Source organism: Magnolia sinica, chromosome 10 (assembly GCF_029962835.1).
Source record: "Magnolia sinica isolate HGM2019 chromosome 10, MsV1, whole genome shotgun sequence".
NCBI lineage: Eukaryota > Viridiplantae > Streptophyta > Magnoliopsida > Magnoliales > Magnoliaceae > Magnolia > Magnolia sinica.
In genome coordinates, this window is record NC_080582.1 from 70,592,948 (window position 1) to 70,613,786 (window position 20,839).

The following is a 20,839-nucleotide window of genomic DNA, read 5'->3' on the forward strand; positions in this document are numbered from 1 at the left end:
GAGAGAGAGAGAGTGTGTGGGAGATTATTCTCGGGACTCAATCTCACCGTTTCACGTGCTTAGCTACCACTACCGTATCGCTATTCCAGCGATTCTGATTCCGTTTTCAGGTAAGAAATCCTAACCCTAATCTGTTTTAGGAATTCAGATAGGGTATGTGATGAAATAGCTAACCTATTTCATACTATAGGTTGCCGTTGTGCCGTAGATGAAAGCGGAGTGTTCAAACTGAATCCGTTACGAGTTTACCGGCGAAAGGTGCGGACTATAAACGTATAGGTTATGGTTTTCAAGGCTTTCAATGTCGGTTAATGATTTATAATCGACTGGGTTGCCGTTTCACATGTTAGATACGATGTTTTCCTCGTTTTACGGTTATGTATGAACTATGTTGAATATAGGCTATTCCATGTGTAGGTTGAAATGACGGGATATGTCAGGAATTTGGTTTTGTGCTTGCCATGATTATTCACCGTGAACATGTGATTGTTGAATTCGTGACAACTCCTTATGAAAGGATTCGCCCTAATATAGCTTATAACTGAGTTGTACCATGTAGGTTGAAGTGTGTAGTCAAAGTGTTTGTGGAAATGATTGAATGAGTATGGAATTTGAATCCCTGCTTGCCATGATTATCCGTCATGGATATATGCGTGTTGTATTTGTGACAACTCCTTAGTGAAAGGATTTGCCCTAATACATGTTGTGAACAACATACGTCATGTATGTTGATGTGTGTAGTCTAAGTGTTTGTGAAAATGTCTGGATGAGTAACTATTTAGTAAAGTGTATGTTATATAGGTGTTGAGGTGAGATTCTCAACTACCTTAGCTATGTGTATATATCCCTTCATGTAACTTAGATTAAATTTGTGTGATTTAGCATGAAATGCATTTGTGCAAAGTATGTTTACCTTGTATTTTGTGAAATGTTCAATTGGTTACGTTACTTGAATTAATTGTTTAACTTTGATATGCCTACTACATGTGTTATCCTGTTATATTTACATGCGTTTGGGACTACTACGTAGTCTAGGCTATCGGTAACGGTTCCCAAATGAGTGGCTGAGTTAGCTTCGCCACAACAGATGTGTTCAAGGAATCCGAGTCGTACAGAGTTTGTCGACAGTGGTTAGGCCACACATAATGCTTACGTACTTCATGTCGATCATCTCGACGTACGCTCGTACCAGTCGAGCTCGTCATGTAACCCGATTGACCCGATGTATGTTCACCATGTATGGACGTTATTGCTTGAACCTAAGATACCAAACTCACCAGTAGAAACCCCGTTAACCTTGGTACCTCGATCCGCTAAGACTCATGAGCCGAACATGGCGGTATGGGACACCGTGGTCGAGCTGTCGGCGTACGCTGGGGTGACGAGCCTCCCCGTAGTGACCAGTGAGCAACACCGCCTCGTGAGCCGAATACGGTGGTATGAGACACTGTATTCGAGCTGTCGGCCAACACTGATCAGGTGACGAGCCTTTTGTAATGACCTCAAGCATACTCTGAGACTGTTGAGGCGACGAGCCTTTCCGTAGCAACTAAAGTATAAACTAGGCCTACACTGATCAGGTGACGAGCCCTTTGTAGCGACCTAGAACCGCAACATCATATGAGACTAGCCAGGACTGACGACCCTAGAATGGATCATTGTTTGGGAAATGATACAAGGGAGGTACCTTAGCTTCCCAAAACTACTGTATGAATAAATCTAATTAAGTATTGGCTAACATGAGCATGCACCGCATTGCATGTGCTTTGGCGAGGAAGAGCACTTTCGGGTGGTTGCCATGCGCGCCGTAAGATGAAGACGCTCAAGGAGTGTAGGCGAGGGCATGCATCATTATCGCATATCATTCTTGCATTAACAAGAGTATCTAGGACATGTTTGCTGTACTGCTTTATCATTACTGCTTGATTGAATTGATAACATGTTAACCTTTCCTTTATAGTTCCACTGAGTTAATCACTCACCCCCACGTTCCGAGACTGTTTTAAACACCAACCAGACTCTGTCTTAGCAGCAGGTGATGGCGATGCCTACGAGGCGGAGCTAGACTTCGAGGATGATGAGGAGGCGTTCTCCTATATGCAGTTATCGAGCGGGTTCATGTGAGCAGTGTCCTGATCGCCGGGGCTACAGGGACACTGAATAGATGCCCTTGCACTGTTGTTCTGTATTTTGGGACACTTTTATATTCATTTTGATCACTTTGGGAGTATACATGTATATGGTTAACCTGGTGACATTTTCACACTCTGGAGATCTACAACAACTTATATGTTATATTTATCAATCACAGTCTTCCGCTTGCGTAAATTTATTCGTCTCTGGAGTGTGATATGCTGTTTTGGCTTAATCCCATTCATCTTTAATGCACTAACACGAACAACATTAAATCATCATTATCTATGTTGCATAAGTGATGCGTTGGAACTCGGGAGTTGAGTCTATGCTCGACCCCCGATTTTCAGGGCGTTACATATATATATATATATATATATATATATATATATATATATATATAGAGAGAGAGAGAGAGAGAGAGAGAGAGAGAGAGAGAGAGATTTGATGATGGTTTAGTCCATTAACTCCATGAAGGAGTTGATTTTTTGATGACTTCTGAAATGGGTTAGAGAAAAGGGAAGATGAGAGAGGACATAGATCCAACTTTGTATTTTCTGACAAAGATAAGCAATGACCTTGAGATAATTAACCTAATAAATGACAGAAAATAAGTAGAGGATAAGCATCATAGGAAACAATCGTGTTGAGATGGATGTCAGGGAAGTGGGAAGACGAGCAAAATCAAGAATGAGGTGATTAGAAGAAGCCTACAAATAGCCCTGATTGGAGATAAGATGATGGAAAGCTGATTGAGATAGTTCAGCTAAGTGCTAAAAAGACCAACAAAGCCCCTGTATAGAAGGGATCTTTGATTAGGCTGAAGGGGCTAAAATGATGGAGAGCCGATTGAGATAGTTCAACCAAGCGCAAAAGGGACCAACAAAGCCCCAGTAAGGAAGGGAACTTTGATTAGGTTGAAGCGGCTGAAAGGAGGTAGAAAGGAAAACCTAAAAGGACTTGGATCAAGGTGGTGACAGGAATATGATGGCTTGTTTTACTATGGATAGAAACTAAAGAAATGGCTTGTGAAACTGAATTTATATAGCCAATTCCAATCCAAATAGTTTCTTAGATGATGAACAAGGCTATTATCATAATAATTTGTAGACCTGTAGCAAATAGTGCACTTGATATGTCTAAGAAACCACTAACAGAAACCAACAGTAACCTCTGACCAGGAATAGCTACGGTATAAACAAGGTCCAAAATAGAGGTGAATAAAACTCTGGATGAGTCGAAATGGAAAAAAGAAATCCTTGACCGAACATGAATGAGCGAGCGCAGAAAATTTGATGTCGAATATTCTGACCAAATAGCTATGAAAATACAATGACCTGAGAAATGACCTAACTGATGTTCCAGCTTGGGAAAGTGCATGCTGCCCTGACAGAACTCACTAAAAATGGGATGGTTTCGACCATCCCATTTACTAAAAAAAAAAAAGGATAAGTGCAATTCTGGGATGCAACCAAACCAAATGTAGTTGAATCTTTTACTGCAAACAAAGATATCTCAATCTGATCCCTACTCCTGGGTGACATCTACATCAAGCAGTTCCCATGAATTCTCCATGACAATGTCTAATTTAAAAAAATGTCCATCAAAATAAGATAAGGATAACCATCCCATTGACTCAAAAAGAGAAGGATGAGTGCAATTCCAGGATGCAACAAACCTAAATGTAGCTAATCTTTTCCTACAAACTTAGATATCTCAATCAGATCTCCACTCCTGGGTGACATCTACAAAAGGGAGTTACCCATGCATTCTCTATGACAGTGTTTAATATAAAAAAAAAGAAGTGTCCAATGGAGTAATCTCCATAATCTGCGCAACACAGTGCAATTTCGTAAAGGTGTCCACTCACATTCCATGTGACATTTAGATCAGATAAAAGTACCTAAATATTTGTTCAAGCTTGATTAAGCCCTCATGCTGCCATGTAGGACATCCTACCCATACATAGGGTGGGCCAAATGCATAGATGAGTTGGCCCTAGAAACATGACTGCCCACTTATTAGGCAGCCCATACATGAATTAGGAGTTCTTTAATGTTTAAACCATTCATTGTTTCTGAACATGTGTAACCTACCAAATGAGTTGACCGGCCTATTTTTGCACCATAAAATCTACATGGCAGGGCCCACCTGATGCATGGCTTGGATGTCCCATACATGTGCCTGGTTGGAATGATGCATGTGGTGCACATACACAGGTGCATGTGGGCTTACAAACAATCATTTTCACTATTAGCAGCTATTATCCAGGCCTGCTGTATTTCTTAACTTGTTGAAAACCACATAATATATTGAAAGAACTATGATGATTATCCTTCAAAATAAGACTACTGAGAAATTTGCATAAGAGTACTCATACTTTGGAGGAGGCGTAGGAAGGCTGCTGTTATGAAAATACTAGAAACACCATATAGGATATCCTTTCTAATAACATCCAGTGGTGAAGAGCCATTCCACGCAACTATTACCATTACCTGCAGGAAAAAAATAAAAAAATAAAAATCTAATGGGTCAGTCCTCACTGACATTGAAACTCAAACTTAAAAACAAGACCAAGGTTGACCAAATAATTCTGCATCGAGATCAAAATACCTGCAATGCAAGTATATAAAAGGTCCATAAGCGATCAAAACTTCGAAAGATGTGCCAAAATGTTCTGGTCTCAACAAAATTTGTTTTGCCAGTACTCTTTTTAGATATTTTCTGAGATCCTGGCCCCACCTGCATACCATTTATCAGAAGCAGTGGGCTGAAATACTATAAAGCACAAAGCTGCCCACAACAGTGATGTTCACTAACTAATCAAATGTATACCTCTGTCGCTGGCCTTGCATCACGTGTTGATTTGAAGAAATCACCATCATCACGCATGGGCCAGCCCAAAGAGAAACAATCATCCGTCCTGAACAATATATAGCAGATTTTAGCTGTCAGAGAAAAAGAAAGATACCACGCAGCTAGCAGAATTTTTTACTTCAATACATGGTAATCCGAATTCCTTACAAACCAGAAATATTCATTTAGATCATCGTAGTTACACCAAGATGAATGAGGGGCTTTCCCATTTCTGCTTTTCTTGGCTTCCTGGAACATCAGACACCATACTTTGATCATTCTAAGCAATATATCCAGAGAGAATGCAATCTTGTTTTGCTCCGCATGTTTTCACCAAAAGATACCTTCTCAACTACACGGTACAATGGAGTTATGACCTTTCTAAGAAACGCTTCATCATCCCCACCATACGAGGGTTTTATATTCTCTCCAGTCACAACACTAACATTTCCAGCTAACAGACCGTGGAGTTCATATGCCATCTGTATAAAAGACTTTCTATTAAAAGTAGCATACATAACAAATATTAACACAATAAAAAGTATAACATACATAACACAATAAAAAGTATTTTGTTGGAGACTAATTAGGAAATCTGCAAGCATAATGATTTCTACCCACATTATGAAAAATGTAGCATAGGCATTCTGGCATAAAGCGGATGTTTGCTGCTTCACCCCAAATAAGGAGATACAGACCCATGTACAGTATCTTTCTCTGCTGCACTTCTTGTTGCCCTTGAGGGAGCCTGAAGTAATGAAATGTATATATCTCACTATCAATCTCAGAGATTTTGCAAATTAGCATAGAGAAAAATGAATAGCAGGTGCAATAGCTAGCAGATCTCACCGTAAGCTGTGCTTCCGCCCCAAAAACTTGCACCATGTTTTGTAGTTCTTGAATAGTTTATTCATGACTGCATCTATTGCTCGTTCATCCAACTGCATCAGAAAAACAACAGGTTGGACCTATGCCTTGATACTGAAGAAGGATGATGCAGGGAGACCCATTCACAAAGATAATGTTGAGAATATAGACTAAAGAGATCAGCCCTGCTAAGGACATTCATGCAAAGAGGATTGAGACTCATCTTTGCAGCACATGCCCAGGCGTGCCGGATGTGTTCCTTTCATCTGGCACGCCCAACCACAAACATTACCTGACCCAATGGTGTGCTCATTAGGTGGGCAACTCCTGGACAATAAAAGTTGTAACTTGTAAATCTAAAATAAATTGACCAATGGTCCACATTTAACATACATGTATGGCCTGCCTAATGAGTGGACCGCCTTTTTGGGCCAGGCTATGGTCCTGCCTGATGAACAGCCCAGAACTCACACACGTCTCATGCTATATGTGCCTGAAAAGGATTCTCAATCCTCTTTGAGGGACCATCCTACATTTCTTTAGAAGAGTTGCATGAAGTTACAAAACCATCAATGATTCTCAATTTTTAATGAATCAGAAAATTAGTGGCTACCAAGGTTATAATATCTACATGAATGACCTGAGATCATCCATCAGCTATTTCATATTGAATAAATGCCGACATGGATGCATGCATCAACATCAACATTTGGTCAGCTTTCAAGCAAGAAGAAGAAGAAGAAGAAGATATCAACAGCACTTTTCATGTGTTTGGGTACTTCATCCTTCCATACAAAACCACATGATAATCTTTATTCGTCAAACCATAAATATCAACAGAACAGGGCCTACTTAGCCAATTGAATAAATAGCATAAAATAAATTTTCCATGCAAGCCATGATTCATACATAAACTCAAAACTCTTAGTCTACTGAAGAGAAGAAGGGAATTATGTAAAGGAAAAGAATATCCTTGCATTAAGCACATCTTTTATGCAGCTATCACAACTCCCATCAAAGCTGACAAACCACAAAAGATGGAAACCAGCAACACCAACAATTAAAACATGATACTATTGTAGTAAACTAACGTGTTACATCTAGTTTTAGAAAAGAAACTGAGATACACCAGAAAAGGGCTGCTACAAAATTCACTTCCTTGGGGAATGTTTATTCTATTGTAAAGGAACCACTTGCCTCTAGTTGACATCAACCATTAAATGCATCTTTGTAGAGGAGAAGACCCTCCGAAGACATACTAGAACCTAAAGAAGGATCTCTAAGAAAAGACTTCATAACAGAGGTAAATAACCAGATTAGAATCCTTAGACGCAAGACATCTGTTACGATCTCAATGGTTAAAAGAGACTAGGTTGATGCGTAACATGTGTTCCATTAGTCCTGGGGTTTTTGGTGTATCAGTTAGGTTCTTAACAATTGGTATCAAGCCAACACCACGTTGTGTGTTTGAGTCATGGAAGGGGCGATGACGTAGGACCGATGCATGAACTCAAATATTGTGTGAGAACAATCAGCAAAATTAACTTAGTAAAAAAACACAAAACCTGCTATGATTGTCACAAATATCAAAACCTAAGAGAAGATCATGCATGATTCTATCCTAGGTTAACAAGCATCATCCTATAGGGCCATTAAATAAGGAAAACTTGGATGTAATGGATGTAATGGATGTAAGGACATCCAAGTAGCATAGGATAAAGCCTATTTCAAAGGAGAACGCCTAATACTATCTAGGGTGAAATTAGGGTTTAGTGAAAATTGGAGAAAACTTGGAATTTAGGGTTAATGGGTAATTGGATAGAGGGGTCCAAGGGTTGGGTACTAGGATACGAGAATTAAGGTTTTGGATGGAAGGATTGTAGGGAGTTGGGCTTAATTGAAGGATGTATAGAATTAGGGTTTGGTAACTTGGGTAAATAGAAAAATTAGGGATTTATAGGTTTAGGGTTAGGGTTAGGAAAAGGGAGAGTAGGGTTTTCATGCAAGGATAATGCAAAACCAATGGGACAAGAGATTGGCCATACGGCCAACCCCATGGATTCACACGTGTGGCCGTACGGTCACTCGTGCGGGATATGTTGTGAGGATTTAGGTCTTTAGGGTTTGGTTCGTCAAAAGTGTTGAAGGATGAAAGATTGGAAGAATGGGGAAGGTTTGGGATGGAGAAAATCGAAGAACTTGGAGAATACCTCGATGGTTGATGAAGGGATGATAATCAGAGTGATAGATGGAGACTTTGCACCTTCATTGATGAAGATTAATTTTACACCAATCTTCCTTCCAAATCACATGAAGAAGGAAGAAAAAGCAAGGAGCTTTTCTCCTCTCTTTTTTTTTTTTTTTTTTCTCTCTCAAAAAACCTGATGCATAGAGGTCACATGAAATTACAAATTCAATCTTGTCTTATGAAATTTGATGGAAATAACCCTAGTTTAAAGAAAAATCAACTAAAATCACTCATAAGGTGTCCAAAAATAAAGTAATCATAAACTAAATCATAAAATATGATAAAGTCTAAAAATTGATGAAGACGATCTACGATTAATGGCCTGATCATGTGATCCATGTGATCCAACAGCCCGATTGTCATGTCCCTCGAATCTAACAGTCCAAACCACTCCCTAAAGCAGCCCATATGCATCTTCCTAGCATGGGGTCTTCCATATGCTCGCACATGCACATGGAGTGTTCACATGATCATTATGGGTTGTAGACCAAAACCACATCCCGAACGAGTGGGCATACACAAGGAAACTCCAAAATGAAACCCTGGGTCCTAGGACAATACTATGACAATGATAAAACCAACCTAGAGATCAAATTGGACACGCTAGAAACACTAATCTGAAAATTCAGCAAGCCACTACCCTCAAATATTATGTTGAAAATTCAGCAAGGTGGTAATCCGAGGGTACCAAACCAAAAATTCCGCAAGAGTGTAATCTGAAAATTACAAACTAAAAATTCAGAAATGTGACAACCTGAGATTACTATGCTGGAAATTCAGCAATGGTATAAGTGGAAATGCTAGCTGAAAATTCAGCAATAGGATACTCTCAACTGTGAAAAAATATTTCAGCAATATGATCATATATGCAATGTATGCTCTACTAACCCTAGATGTGACTCTAACCTAGATGCAACACAAAAATCCTATGCTAAACCTATATTCACTGATACCAAATTTGATGTAGGACCGATACATGAACTCAAATATTGTGTGAGAATAATCAACAAAATTAACTTAATTAATAAAAAAATACAAAACTTTTTATCATCAATCACAAATATCAAAATCCCAAGAGAAGTTCACGCGGGATTCTACCCTAGGTTAACAAGCATCATCCTACAAGGCCATTAAATAAGGAAAACTGGGATCTAATGGATGTAGGGACATCCAAGTAGTATAGGATAAAGCCTATTTCAAAGGAGAAGGCCTAATATTATCCAAGGTGAAATTAGGGTTTGGGAAAATTTGGGGAAAACTTGGAATTAAGGTTAATGGGTAATTAGATAGAGGGGTTAAAAGGGTTTCGGTACTAGGATAAGGGAATTAAGGTTTTGGATGGAAGGATTGTAGGGAGTTGGGCTTAATTGAAGGATGTGTAGAATTAGGGTTTGGTAATTTGAAGAAATAGAAAAATTAAGGATTTATAAGTTTAGGATTAGGGTTAGGAAAAGGGAGAGTAGAGTTTTGATGTAGGGATAATGAAAAATCAATGGGATAAGAGTGTGTCCATATATGACCAACCCTATGGATTCACACATGTGGCGGTACGGTCACACATGTGGGCTAAGTTGTGAGGGTTTGGGTCTTAAGGGTTTGGTTCGTCGATAAGTGTGGAAGGATGAAGGTTGGAAGAATGGGGAATGCTTGGAATGGAGAAAATCGAAGAACTTGAAGAATACCTCGATGGTTGATGAAGGGATGATAATGAGAGTGATAGATAGAGACCTCATACCTCCATTGATAAAGATTAGCTTCGCACCAATCTTCCTTCCAAATCACGTAAAGATGGAAGAAGAAGCAATGAGCTTTTCTCTCTCTCTTTTTTTTTTCCTCAAAAAACCTAATGAAGAGAGGTCACACGCACCGCCTCCCCCCCTACCCTCTTTTATAGCTTCAATACCTTTCAAAAATTACAAATTTAACCCTGTCTTATGAAATTTGATGAAAATGGCTCCAGTCTAAAGAAAAATCAACTAAAATCACTCATAAGGTGTCCAAAAATAAAGTAATCATAAACAAAATCCTAAAAGATGATAAAGTCTAAAAACCAATGAAGACGATCCACAATTAATCGCTCGATCATGTGATCCATGTGATCCATCGGCTCGATAGTCACGTCCCTCGAATCTGATGGTCCAAACCATTCCCTAAAGCAGCTTATGTGCATCTTCCTAGTGTGGGGTCTTCCAGGTGCTCGCACATGCACGTGGTCTTCACATGATCAAGCGTACTTGCCTAACCATAGGGAAATTGGTGCAGCCCGCCTCTTCTGATACGTACACAAAAGTGTACGTGAAGTGATGTCTTCATCAAGCAACTTGTGGAAAGGGCAACCTAGACCAGAGGGAAAGCCGCCATGCCATATAAAGGGCTACCCAAGCAACCAAAGTACAACCACCAAGTGGAAAGGTCTACATGGACAACTAGAGTGCAACCACCATGCCTTGGAAAGGATTGAAAAGAGGCCAAAGTGAGTGCCACCACAGAGTGGGCCACCGCGAACGTTGGCTGCAGAGCGTGGTGGAATGTTACGATTCCAATGGTTTAAAGAGCCCAGGTTGATGCATTCCATCAGTCTTGGAGCTTTTGGCATAGGTTCTTAACAACATCTATCATTGGGTTGCTTCAATTGCAAACCCAAAGAGGCAGTAGAAGCTTCTAGAGGCAGGTATTGTGGTTAGTAACTTAGTGTTTCTGAGTGGGATATGACTAGCAAGGGCTGGCAGGGGTGCAGAGATGCACCAGAAACAAATGAAACATGTCAAACTGTTGATGCTTACAAGGCAACCAAGAGAAACTACCTAAGAAAACCAATAGGCCAATATGTCGTGATTCTCAATAACTGAAAGAAAAGGAGTAAGCCCTAGAAGAAGGAACCAAATCATTTGAAAATAATATAAAACCATTAAGGAGAACAGTAAAATGCATGTGATTTTGACATAATAACTAGGAATGATGGCCCAAAAAAGAGGAATTAATTTAACTAGGAAAAGGAAGCGTGATGACCATACATGATCAGCTATGAAGAAGACAAGGTTATTTAGTGAATGCGCAGCTATTGATTAGAAACATCTAGATATAGAAAGGAGATAACATAGAAGCACAAGGTAAATGTGGATGGAAATAGAATCTCCTAAAGATGAGGATCTAAATAAAGTGAAGTTCAGCCAAAACCTGCTTTTAAGAATACCATTCTAATAGTAGAAAATGAACTCGTAAGAATACCACTTATTCATCAATAGGTGAAATTCTGCATTACATGGCACAAGAGTAAGCAAGTCATTTGCCATATTTACGAGAGAAAAAAAAAATGAATAAGAAGATATGCATGTGAATAGAACATTTATCCGATATATTGCCAAAACTTCTACCAAATGCCCCGCTGTATAAACAGCACCGAAGAATTACTACTTGAGCATGAACCTTTCATGTGTTTGGGTACTTCATGCTTAGTGATTTGCCTAAGACCGGCCATGCTTTATGGGACAGAATGTTGGGCCATGTGTTTGGGTACTTCATGCTTAGTGATTTGCCTAAGACCAGCCATGCTTTATGGGACAGAATGTTGGGCAGTTCAGGAACAAGATGTTCATAGGATGAATGTAGCTGAAATGAGGATGTTGAGATGGATGAGTGGCAAGAGAAGGAAGGACAAAATTAGAAATGAATGCATTCGAGGGAACTTAGGAGTAGCGCCAATAGGTAATAAGATGAGGGAAAGTAGACATGTTTGGTCATGTGCAACATAAACCAAGAACTGCACGGATTAGGAGTAAGTTGGTGCAAGTTGAAGTCTTTAAAAGGGAAAGGGGAAGGTTCAAAAGAAAGTGGGTGGAGGTAGTAAGAAAAGACTTGATGAACTATTGTCTAACTGAAGTTATGGACCTTGATAGAGTGGAATGACATAATAGCATTCATGTAGCTGACCCCAGTTAGACGGGATAAGGCTCAAATGATGATGATGATGATGATGATGCTTAGTGATTTTCCTGGCAACTGCCCCTCCATGACCCTACTTTGCTTGCTTGCCCTTTGTGGTGTGAATGTAATATTTAGGCTGGGGTCCAACACTAGGTAGTGGGTACCTGGAGACCCTAATCATGTGTTGCTAGGTGAATAATACTTCTGTGGACATGCAATTATTGCACATGGTACAATCCGTTGGATTCAATTTGACCAACTACTGCAGTGGCACTGGAAAAGCCAAAGAGCTCTCAACAGGATGTTGAAACCCACTGGGAGAAAGTAGAAAGAAAACAGCAGAACCAAATGCTGATAAAGCCCTGTTTAAGACTGAAAACTTAAACAAACAATAAGGGAAGAAGGAATCTCATTGATTTCCGTCAAAGAAATGGGATATGATGTTATGAAGTAATATATATATATATTTTTTTAATCAAATTCACCTCTTCATGAGGGCATTGGGAGACAGGACTTCCGAATAAAGAATTAAGTGACACATAAGCTCCATTATGGCCATTTCAACACGATTTTGAGTGAAAACTAGAAGACAAATTACAATCTCGTGGAGTTTGGACTACAGGTTCCTCAATACAATGCCATTGAAGCTTCTTCTGCCCACCCACTCAACATTATAATAAATTTCCTTCTACTTTTTACATGCAACCAATGAAATATCTATGCTCTCAGAATGCAAATCCTAAGACAAGAAAAGAAAAGAAAAAAGCTAAAAGCCTAATCCTTCTAAGATGTGAAATGCCTCATGCACTGATCTTATAATCAATGTTTTCAGTATCTTGCAACATCATTGATATATCCAATGATATATATGTTATCCCAGCCAAGCGATACGAAACCCAACTTTAATATCTATTTTTCATGGTATCGTGCAATATATCGCATGATATTGTAATATGTCACGGATATCGTGTAATATATCTACACTCCCCCTTTATAAATCCTCAGCGTATCATGTGATATATCAATACTGAATGCGATATCGAAAGGGATAAAAGGAAACTGACGCTATTTTGTCTGGACAATCCTAAAAAATTCACAAAAATCAATTTTTTTCCAAAAAAAAATAAATCTTCCTAATACATTATAAGGTGATTTTGATTAGTCCACTCTAGTTTGTTGCAAGAAAATCTTCAAAATTTCTCTGAGATAGCAATTAGAAGCTTCTTAGGGCCAGATTCTAAAATGTGCGTATTTTTTAAGTTTTGATTCAATTTTTTTTTTTTTCCATTTGTACATGTTGTAAATAGTGTCAAATGGTAAGAAATCAATGATTCTTCATGTTTTGCATAAAAAATTATGAATTTGGAGTTTGGATTTCGAATTTGGAGGAACGTGCTGAGTTGCAGAAAATTGGGAAATTTTTGATATTTTCGGTTGCAATCTTAGCATCCAAACACGAAATCAAACATGTACAAAAACTGATCTACACATTCTTGGAAATTTGGAGATTTTTTGGAAAAAAAAAAAAAAAACATTTTTTTAAAAAATTCAAAATTGTTATATATATATATATATATGTATGTATGTATATATTAAATCCACAAGTATATTTCTAGTTTTCTACGTGTTCTTTTGCTTTTAAATGTAATGATTGTGTTTCCATACATGTCTTTTTACATTTATAAATTTTATTAATTGACTTTAAATATAGTTGCATCAGTTCAGTCAGACAATACACAAATTAGGACCTTAAAAAAACGGAACCTATTATGTGCACTTATTTTTTGTGATTTTTTTTTTTTAAATTTCTAAGTGTGTGTTGGTGTCTTTTTTAACAATCCATTAAGTTTCACTGAAAAATTCGACCAATTTCCCAATGTTTCCCCTTGTTTCCTAACAACAACGATAAATTACACAATACAACTGATATATCCCATGCGATAACTGATATGTTTCAGTATCCCAAGGTTGCAATACATTACGTGATAAAAATATGGAAAGCATTGCTTATAATGCAAATGCTAACCCATGTCTAATGCTACATAAAATGAAAGAAAAGTGGATACCTTGTTCAAGGGCTCAGGCTTGGGCACCAGCCTTATATGGACATTAGCAAGAAGTAAAATCAAATGCTCTCTTTGATTCCTGACATTGTCTCTCTGCAAAACCAACATGGGGGAAATGCATTAAAACAACCAATGAAATGGTGACATGCATTGTGTCTGCTTCCGTTTGTGCATCTGACAGACCTGAAATCCAAACATAGCCCTTAGCCAATCAAGAAGATCTAAATCTCCTGTTTTCTGTCTCTGCTGCTCAAATGTTGAGGGCCAATTCAAGCTACGAGTGTTCCACAGAGCAGTCACAGCTGCCTTAATCTGTTAAAAGAAAAGACATAATTTTTACGAAGTGATTGGACAGCTGAAGCAAGAAGTAACCATGATAACAGGTCTTTATTTTTTTTATTTTTGTTTATTTATTATTATTATTATTATTATAATTTTGCAATCAACTAATGAGTGGCATTCAATAAAGGCATATCAAATATAATACCTCCTCAAGTTGCATGATAGACTGAGAAGCGCCAGCTGCATCCAAGGGAAGAATGTTGTAAGGAGTATAGATTTCAGTCTTTTCTTGGACATGTTTAGCAGCTGCAATAATCTGTTCATAGTAAGCAAACAAGAAATTTCAGAAGAACATCTCAGAACTAGATGCAGATAACAACAACTACTATATTAGTAAGATCATACCAATAATAACAATAGACATGAACCATCATGATCGGAAAGTGACATATGGTGGACACAGCCATTCAGTGGGCAACTGATTCGTTTTTATCCTTAGAAAGAACACTATCAAAGACAAATCATGATCCAAAAGGTGACAGAAACCAGGTACCATCCGCTAAAATTGTGACAAGAAATCAGTCTCTGACAGGTAGTGGGCCCTGTTGTCTGACACCTTCCATTCATGATCTAGTGTGGCTTTTCTATAACAGGGAATGCTGGATGATTCCTCTGATAATAATATAGCTCAAACAATATACAATATTTGATCAAGGAATTTACTCAGCCCAACAAACTACATGCACAGCCAACATCAGGATTCATATGGATGGGCCAGCGTGGCTGAAGATTATGCCAGATCTCCCCCATGGGTCCCACCAGATGACCTAGCTACTATCCAATCAGGCCCCCATTAAAGTCAGATCATTGGATGTAATTATCAGTGAGCAACAAATCAGATGGTCAGGATCATCTGCTCTTGGAGATGTTGGGCCAGCCCATCTCATGATAGGAAAAACCAAGTGAATGCCTTTGTCTAACAGGAGGCTAGCCCCACTGGTACCATTTATTCAATAGTTTATAATATTAGACCTCTTGAGCATACAACAAGAATACTAATAACAATATAACTAAGCAACCATTAAAATTTGCAGGGATTAGGAAATGTGCATTCTCAGGAGTCCAATAATAACAGTAGTAACGGCTTGGAAGGCTAACCTCAGGAGCGACTTCATCAACTTTTTCGGTCTTATTAACAGCACAAAGCACTTCAAAAAGCACTCCAGCTGTTTGGTAGGCTTTTCCAAGTTGGGCTCTATTCGAACAAATTGAAAAATCAAACAAACAAATAAAAAGATCATCAATTTCATGATAATAAAGAGAAAACATCCAATTTATCATCAACAATTTGCTCGGCCTAGCAAACTGAAATGTGGGTCCCAGCTCCCAGAGACCCAAAATCATATATGCAGATCGCTGGCTCTGTTTATCCATTGTCACCAGACAGCTAGGATTGCAGGCTAGGGGAAATGGGGCCCACAGATGAAAGGTTTGTGTTAACTGAGGTGGGCCCCCCATATGTAACCATTATATACATACATACATACATAAATTGAGGCGGGCCCCACCTGTAACCACCATGTTATCACTCTTATGTAACCATTATAAGCATACATTCATACATACATATACATACTACGTATGTACGTATATATTCATAGGTATGTGCAGGTCCAAATACCGATCAGCCTGCTCCCCTTGGTCGAGGGCTCTGACATAGTGCTCGTAGTATTGCTGATAGAAGCTCTCGATTTCTCTTGCATCGGTCTTCTTCACCCTTGCTGCGAGACTTGGTGTGTTGTCCTGTCATACAAATCAATCCCTTTTCATAGACAATTAAACATTTTCCGCTCATCAATACACACACACAGAGAGAGAGAGAGAGAGAGAGAGAGAGGAGAATGAGTGGAAGAGCGACGCTCGCTATCACCCCCAACTGGAGTGCCACACGTGCATATCTCAGACACAGCACATTAACCGTAGGATCGTAATCCTCCACAGCAGCCCTTGTACCCAACGGATACAACGCTCGACCCATGTGGAATCCACTCTGTCATGTGTATATCGTCCACTCCGTCCATCAGGTGAGCACATCAATTCTAATTTTTCAAGGCAAAAAAAAAAAAAAGTACAATTCTATCCACGACTTAGGTGGGCCACACCACAAGGAACAATGGGGAGACTCCAAACATAGATTTCTCTGTGGGGCCCACTATGGCGTGTATGATCCATCCAACCCGTTAATCAGATGTCCCTCGACAGGATGAAGGGATTATTTATCAGCTTGAAGAAACTTGCAGGTTTCTTCTGTGAGTTTACATCGTTCCACGTGGTGGGGCCCATCTGAGTTTCGCATCGGGCTGACATTTGGGCTGTTACGGTGAAAATGATGGGGTGCATCAGATGGACAGAGTCGATGTCACATAGGCAACACTTTGGCGCCTGCTGCAGAGGATTGATCTTAACCGTGATGTGCTGGGCGCTTTTGGGGCCTGAATCGGATAATTGGCCTCGCCTTGATTCATCTTAATAGTCGGATAGGTGGGCCCCATCTTGGGTTTTTCCACTGTCGAGTGTGTGCTATGATAGCACTGTTGTTGAATCGAGAGATGGTACGGCCAAAATATACCTAGATGGTCCACAGGGATAGGCATTCACGCATCGCACACAAGCACTCAATCCAGTACAAATTGTGGGCCCCACTATGGATGGGGTATGGCCCTAAGCCAATAAATTTTCAATACGAAGACATCAAATAGACAGCCCGGAAAAATCATCCAGGTGGGCTATAAACCAAAAATCACACTGAATTTGACACATGCCCACAATCAGAGGTCTGGACCATTTATGGGAACGGGAACCGCGCGAGCTTCCCGAAAAAGGTGGTAAGAGTAATGTTCGAAATACCGATACTGTGTTACGTATCGCATCCTTTGGATATAGATTTGTATTGATTATTGCACAAAATATATCATTTATATTGGATAATTTATTGTACTTTTTGAGAAATATAATAAAATATTAAAAAAATGGTTGAATTTTCCAATAAAACTTCAGAAATTGTTAAAAACAACTTTAGCACACACTTTCAAATTATATCATCTCAAAAAAAAATTACTTATAATGGGTTTTTTTTTTGTATAGGGTCTAAGCCATGCACTGCCTAATTGAACTAAAGCAACTATATTTAAATTAAAAGCATAATGTTTAGAGAATACATGATGATCATTTCATTAAACAGTCCTAAATTCTTCAAAATTAGCCTCAATTGATAACTGGTTGAAGGGAAAATTCAAATAATAAGAATAATAATAAATAATTTTTATTTTTCGAAAATTGATGAGTACTTCACAAACCAGTAGATCATCCCTTATGCATGCTTGATTTCTTATTTGGAGTGCAACATTGCAAGCAATTCAGGAAAAACTGGAGAAATATCGATCTTTTCTCAAATCAAATTACCTATACTCAAATTTTAAAATTAGAATGTTGTGATGACCATTTTATCAAATACTCTAAATACCGCGAAATTAGTCTTAATTGATAACTGGTTGAAATATTTTTTAAAAAAAACATGGAGAACTTAAAGAACCAATGAAAATCAAAATCATAGCTCCAACTCCATAATTTTTAATTCAAAACATGCAGAGTCAATGGATTTAAAACCATTACTCACTAATTTAATATAATTTCAACAAAAAATAGATTAAAGATTGAAAATTTTCACCCGATCAAACATGTGAGATATGTTAGCATTGCATATGCATTTCGTATCACATATGTGAAATACAAGATATATCGTGGGATATATCGACCGATATCGTCAATATTTAAAACATTGGATAAGAAGACGCGGATTTACTGCGGAGGAAGGCTTTCGACTCTGGGTGGCGCCCACCGATGCTTTTAAGAAATCCACCAATTTTAGGATATAGCCAAGGATTCTTAGTGGCACTACCGTCTAAACTTTTTTAGGCTCCGTGTTGATGTTTATATGACATCCAAACCGTTTATTACCACTGGGATAAAGTGTAAATAATAATAAAAAATGCCTGACCCAAAATTTTTCTACAGCTGACGTGAGCAGATAAAACAGCCCATCCGCGTGTCATGCCACAGAACAGTTACGACTGGACAACCAGCGTTGAAACCCTCCTGAGCCCACCAAAGTTTTGGATAAAGCCGATATTTGGCTTTTCCCAGAATCCTGGTGGGCCACACCACGGTGGATGGACTGTGACGTAAAATGTCGCAGATAGCAAGATTGGCCTTTCTCAGTTGAATGTGGAAGTAGCTATGTTTCTTGTTCCAACGCGCCTATCTTGCAGCCACAAGTTGAAAGGTTAGAATTGTTCTATTCAGGAGATTTGGGTCCATGGTCCATCCACGTAAGACCCAAAAGGACAAGACTTCGATGGATCCTGAACGTGGACCCACCAAGAGTTATGTCACTTATATCCATACCGTCCATCATTTTACTGTATAAGCACAAAAAGGAAGCAGATCCAAATCTCAGGTGGACCACACCACAGAAAACAGTGGTGACTGACCATTAAAAACCATTCGAGGGCCACAAAGATTTTGGATCGAGTTGATATTTGTGTGGTCCTTTCATCCATGTCTTTGCGACTTTATCAACAGGTTCTATGGCAAATAAAGATTCCGGCGGTCCGTAAAAAGTTTCCGATGGTGGCCGTTCAATCAATAATGTTTTCTGTGGTATGGTCCACCTGGTATTTGAATCTACTGCATCTTTTGGGCTCATTTCTTAAAATTATCTGGGAAAAAGGATGTACAGCGTGGATATAAGAAATATACATCAAGGTGGGCCCTCCGAGTCAAAGGACTGGGTGTGCCATGGAACCGTGAGGACTAAACAAAAAACCCGAGTATATTGGATCAAGGGTCAAGTATCCTGTGTTCCTCCCGCATGAAAATGCGAAGAAATCGAACAGGCAGGTACCAGTTAGGGCCGTTACAGAAAGAGCCTGTTTTGGCTACTTGGCCCGTAAATCACGATTGTACATTTGGTAGGCCCACCTACAGATGTCCCATGATGTTTGTTTTATATCCACTCCGTCCATCTGTTTCGCAGGCTCACTTTAGGACATGACTTCCAATATGAGTGAGATCATACTATGAAAGGTTTGGATTGTATATAAACATCAAGGTGGGCCCGGAAATGTTTCAACCGTGAGCGTTTCCACCTCTACTGTGGTTTGGCGCACTTGATCTTTGGATCTTCCGCATGTTTGGGCTAATGTTCCAAGTTGTGTGGGCGAAACGTATGGACGGTGTGGATATAAGCAAACATCAGGCGGGGCCCACAGAGCTTTAGTTTACGGGGGACTCCTGTATCCCCGAGTTGTAGGCGCGTCCACGCAGTGAATCGCAATGAATGAAAACCGGTTCATTTCATCTCTCTCTCTCATTTCAAGAAACCGCCGTTGCAGGTCCCCGCAATCCCCTGTACGGAACCAACAACAGCGCCTCTTTCGATCAGACGCGTCGGACGTAAAAAAGAAAGAAAAGACTCACCCGCTCCAATCTCTGCAACAATGCAGTCTTGAACTGCCGAACGCCTCGACCGGTGGAGCTCGGGTCCAACCTATGCGCCTTCTCGAACGCGTAGAACCGACCTTCCACCAAAACGAAACACACCGAGCCACGGTGTAAGTCCTCAATGGCAATTCACGTAAATTCAAAACCACAAAAAACTATCCAGCTGCATTCCCAAACACTCACAGAGATAGGCCACCCTCGGCCGCTCCGATTCGATCTCGGCCGCTACTCTGAGGATCGGAGCGATGCTGCCAAGCGATGACGGCACGACCTCGTTGTCGAAGACTTCCAAGGAGAATGTCGCCATCCCTGAGCTCCTGGAGGACCGCCTCGTCAGCCCCTGTGGGCCCGAATCGAGGCCCGACATCGTTCCGACGTTGAGATCTGACCGCTTATCTCTCTGTCTTGGTTCGATTGTCAGAAATCGGGAAAGATTGGCATGAACGATCGAGTCTGATCGCTGAAATCTTCCCGATAGAGAATGGAGCGAGAAAGATCAGCTCTATAAGCTTCTAGAACGTGAATGGAAGGAGATCTTGCGTTTCGATCTTGAAATTCTTGGACTGGCTTCTTGAAACGAGAGAGAGAGAGAGAGAGAGAGAGAGATGATTTTCTTAGGAAAGGATGTTTTTGGAGGAAGTGGGCTAATGTGGGTCCATGTTGATGACTGTTCGGACAGGCTGGCATTTCACGACACGTGGCAGGGCGGGTGTTGAGGAGGTGTGGCCGTACGCTGTTTGCGGAGAACGGTGGGAGATCAGGGGATTTGAATGCTTCTGCTATCTAAGGATTGGAGTTCGGGTGTTTACATGCTGGGAGTCGGGGAGTTATTTGATACTCTGGTTGCGTATGACCCTTGATACGCAGGCACTTAGAAATGGTAAAGTTGGCATACTTCAGC

At 39.7% G+C, this 20,839-nt stretch overlaps 1 protein-coding gene across 1 annotated transcript in view; it reads right to left on the reverse strand.

Annotated features, from left to right (window-relative positions):
- Window positions 1–20,508, reverse strand: part of LOC131216940 (callose synthase 5) — a 71,758-nt gene extending 51,250 nt beyond the window's left edge. Inside the window, exons 1-14 of the mRNA XM_058211582.1 lie at window positions 20,122–20,508; window positions 19,915–20,015; window positions 16,058–16,179; window positions 15,535–15,631; window positions 14,582–14,692; window positions 14,278–14,406; window positions 14,095–14,187; window positions 5,839–5,930; window positions 5,611–5,737; window positions 5,334–5,471; window positions 5,162–5,238; window positions 4,969–5,056; window positions 4,747–4,875; window positions 4,514–4,628 (exon numbers count right to left, since the gene is read on the reverse strand). Of these exons, the coding sequence (XP_058067565.1) occupies window positions 4,514–4,628; window positions 4,747–4,875; window positions 4,969–5,056; window positions 5,162–5,238; window positions 5,334–5,471; window positions 5,611–5,737; window positions 5,839–5,930; window positions 14,095–14,187; window positions 14,278–14,406; window positions 14,582–14,692; window positions 15,535–15,631; window positions 16,058–16,179; window positions 19,915–20,015; window positions 20,122–20,305 (1,603 nt within the window). The 5' untranslated portion in view covers window positions 20,306–20,508. The remainder of the gene's footprint in view (window positions 1–4,513; window positions 4,629–4,746; window positions 4,876–4,968; window positions 5,057–5,161; window positions 5,239–5,333; window positions 5,472–5,610; window positions 5,738–5,838; window positions 5,931–14,094; window positions 14,188–14,277; window positions 14,407–14,581; window positions 14,693–15,534; window positions 15,632–16,057; window positions 16,180–19,914; window positions 20,016–20,121) is intronic.
- Window positions 20,509–20,839: the final 331 nt, after the last annotated feature.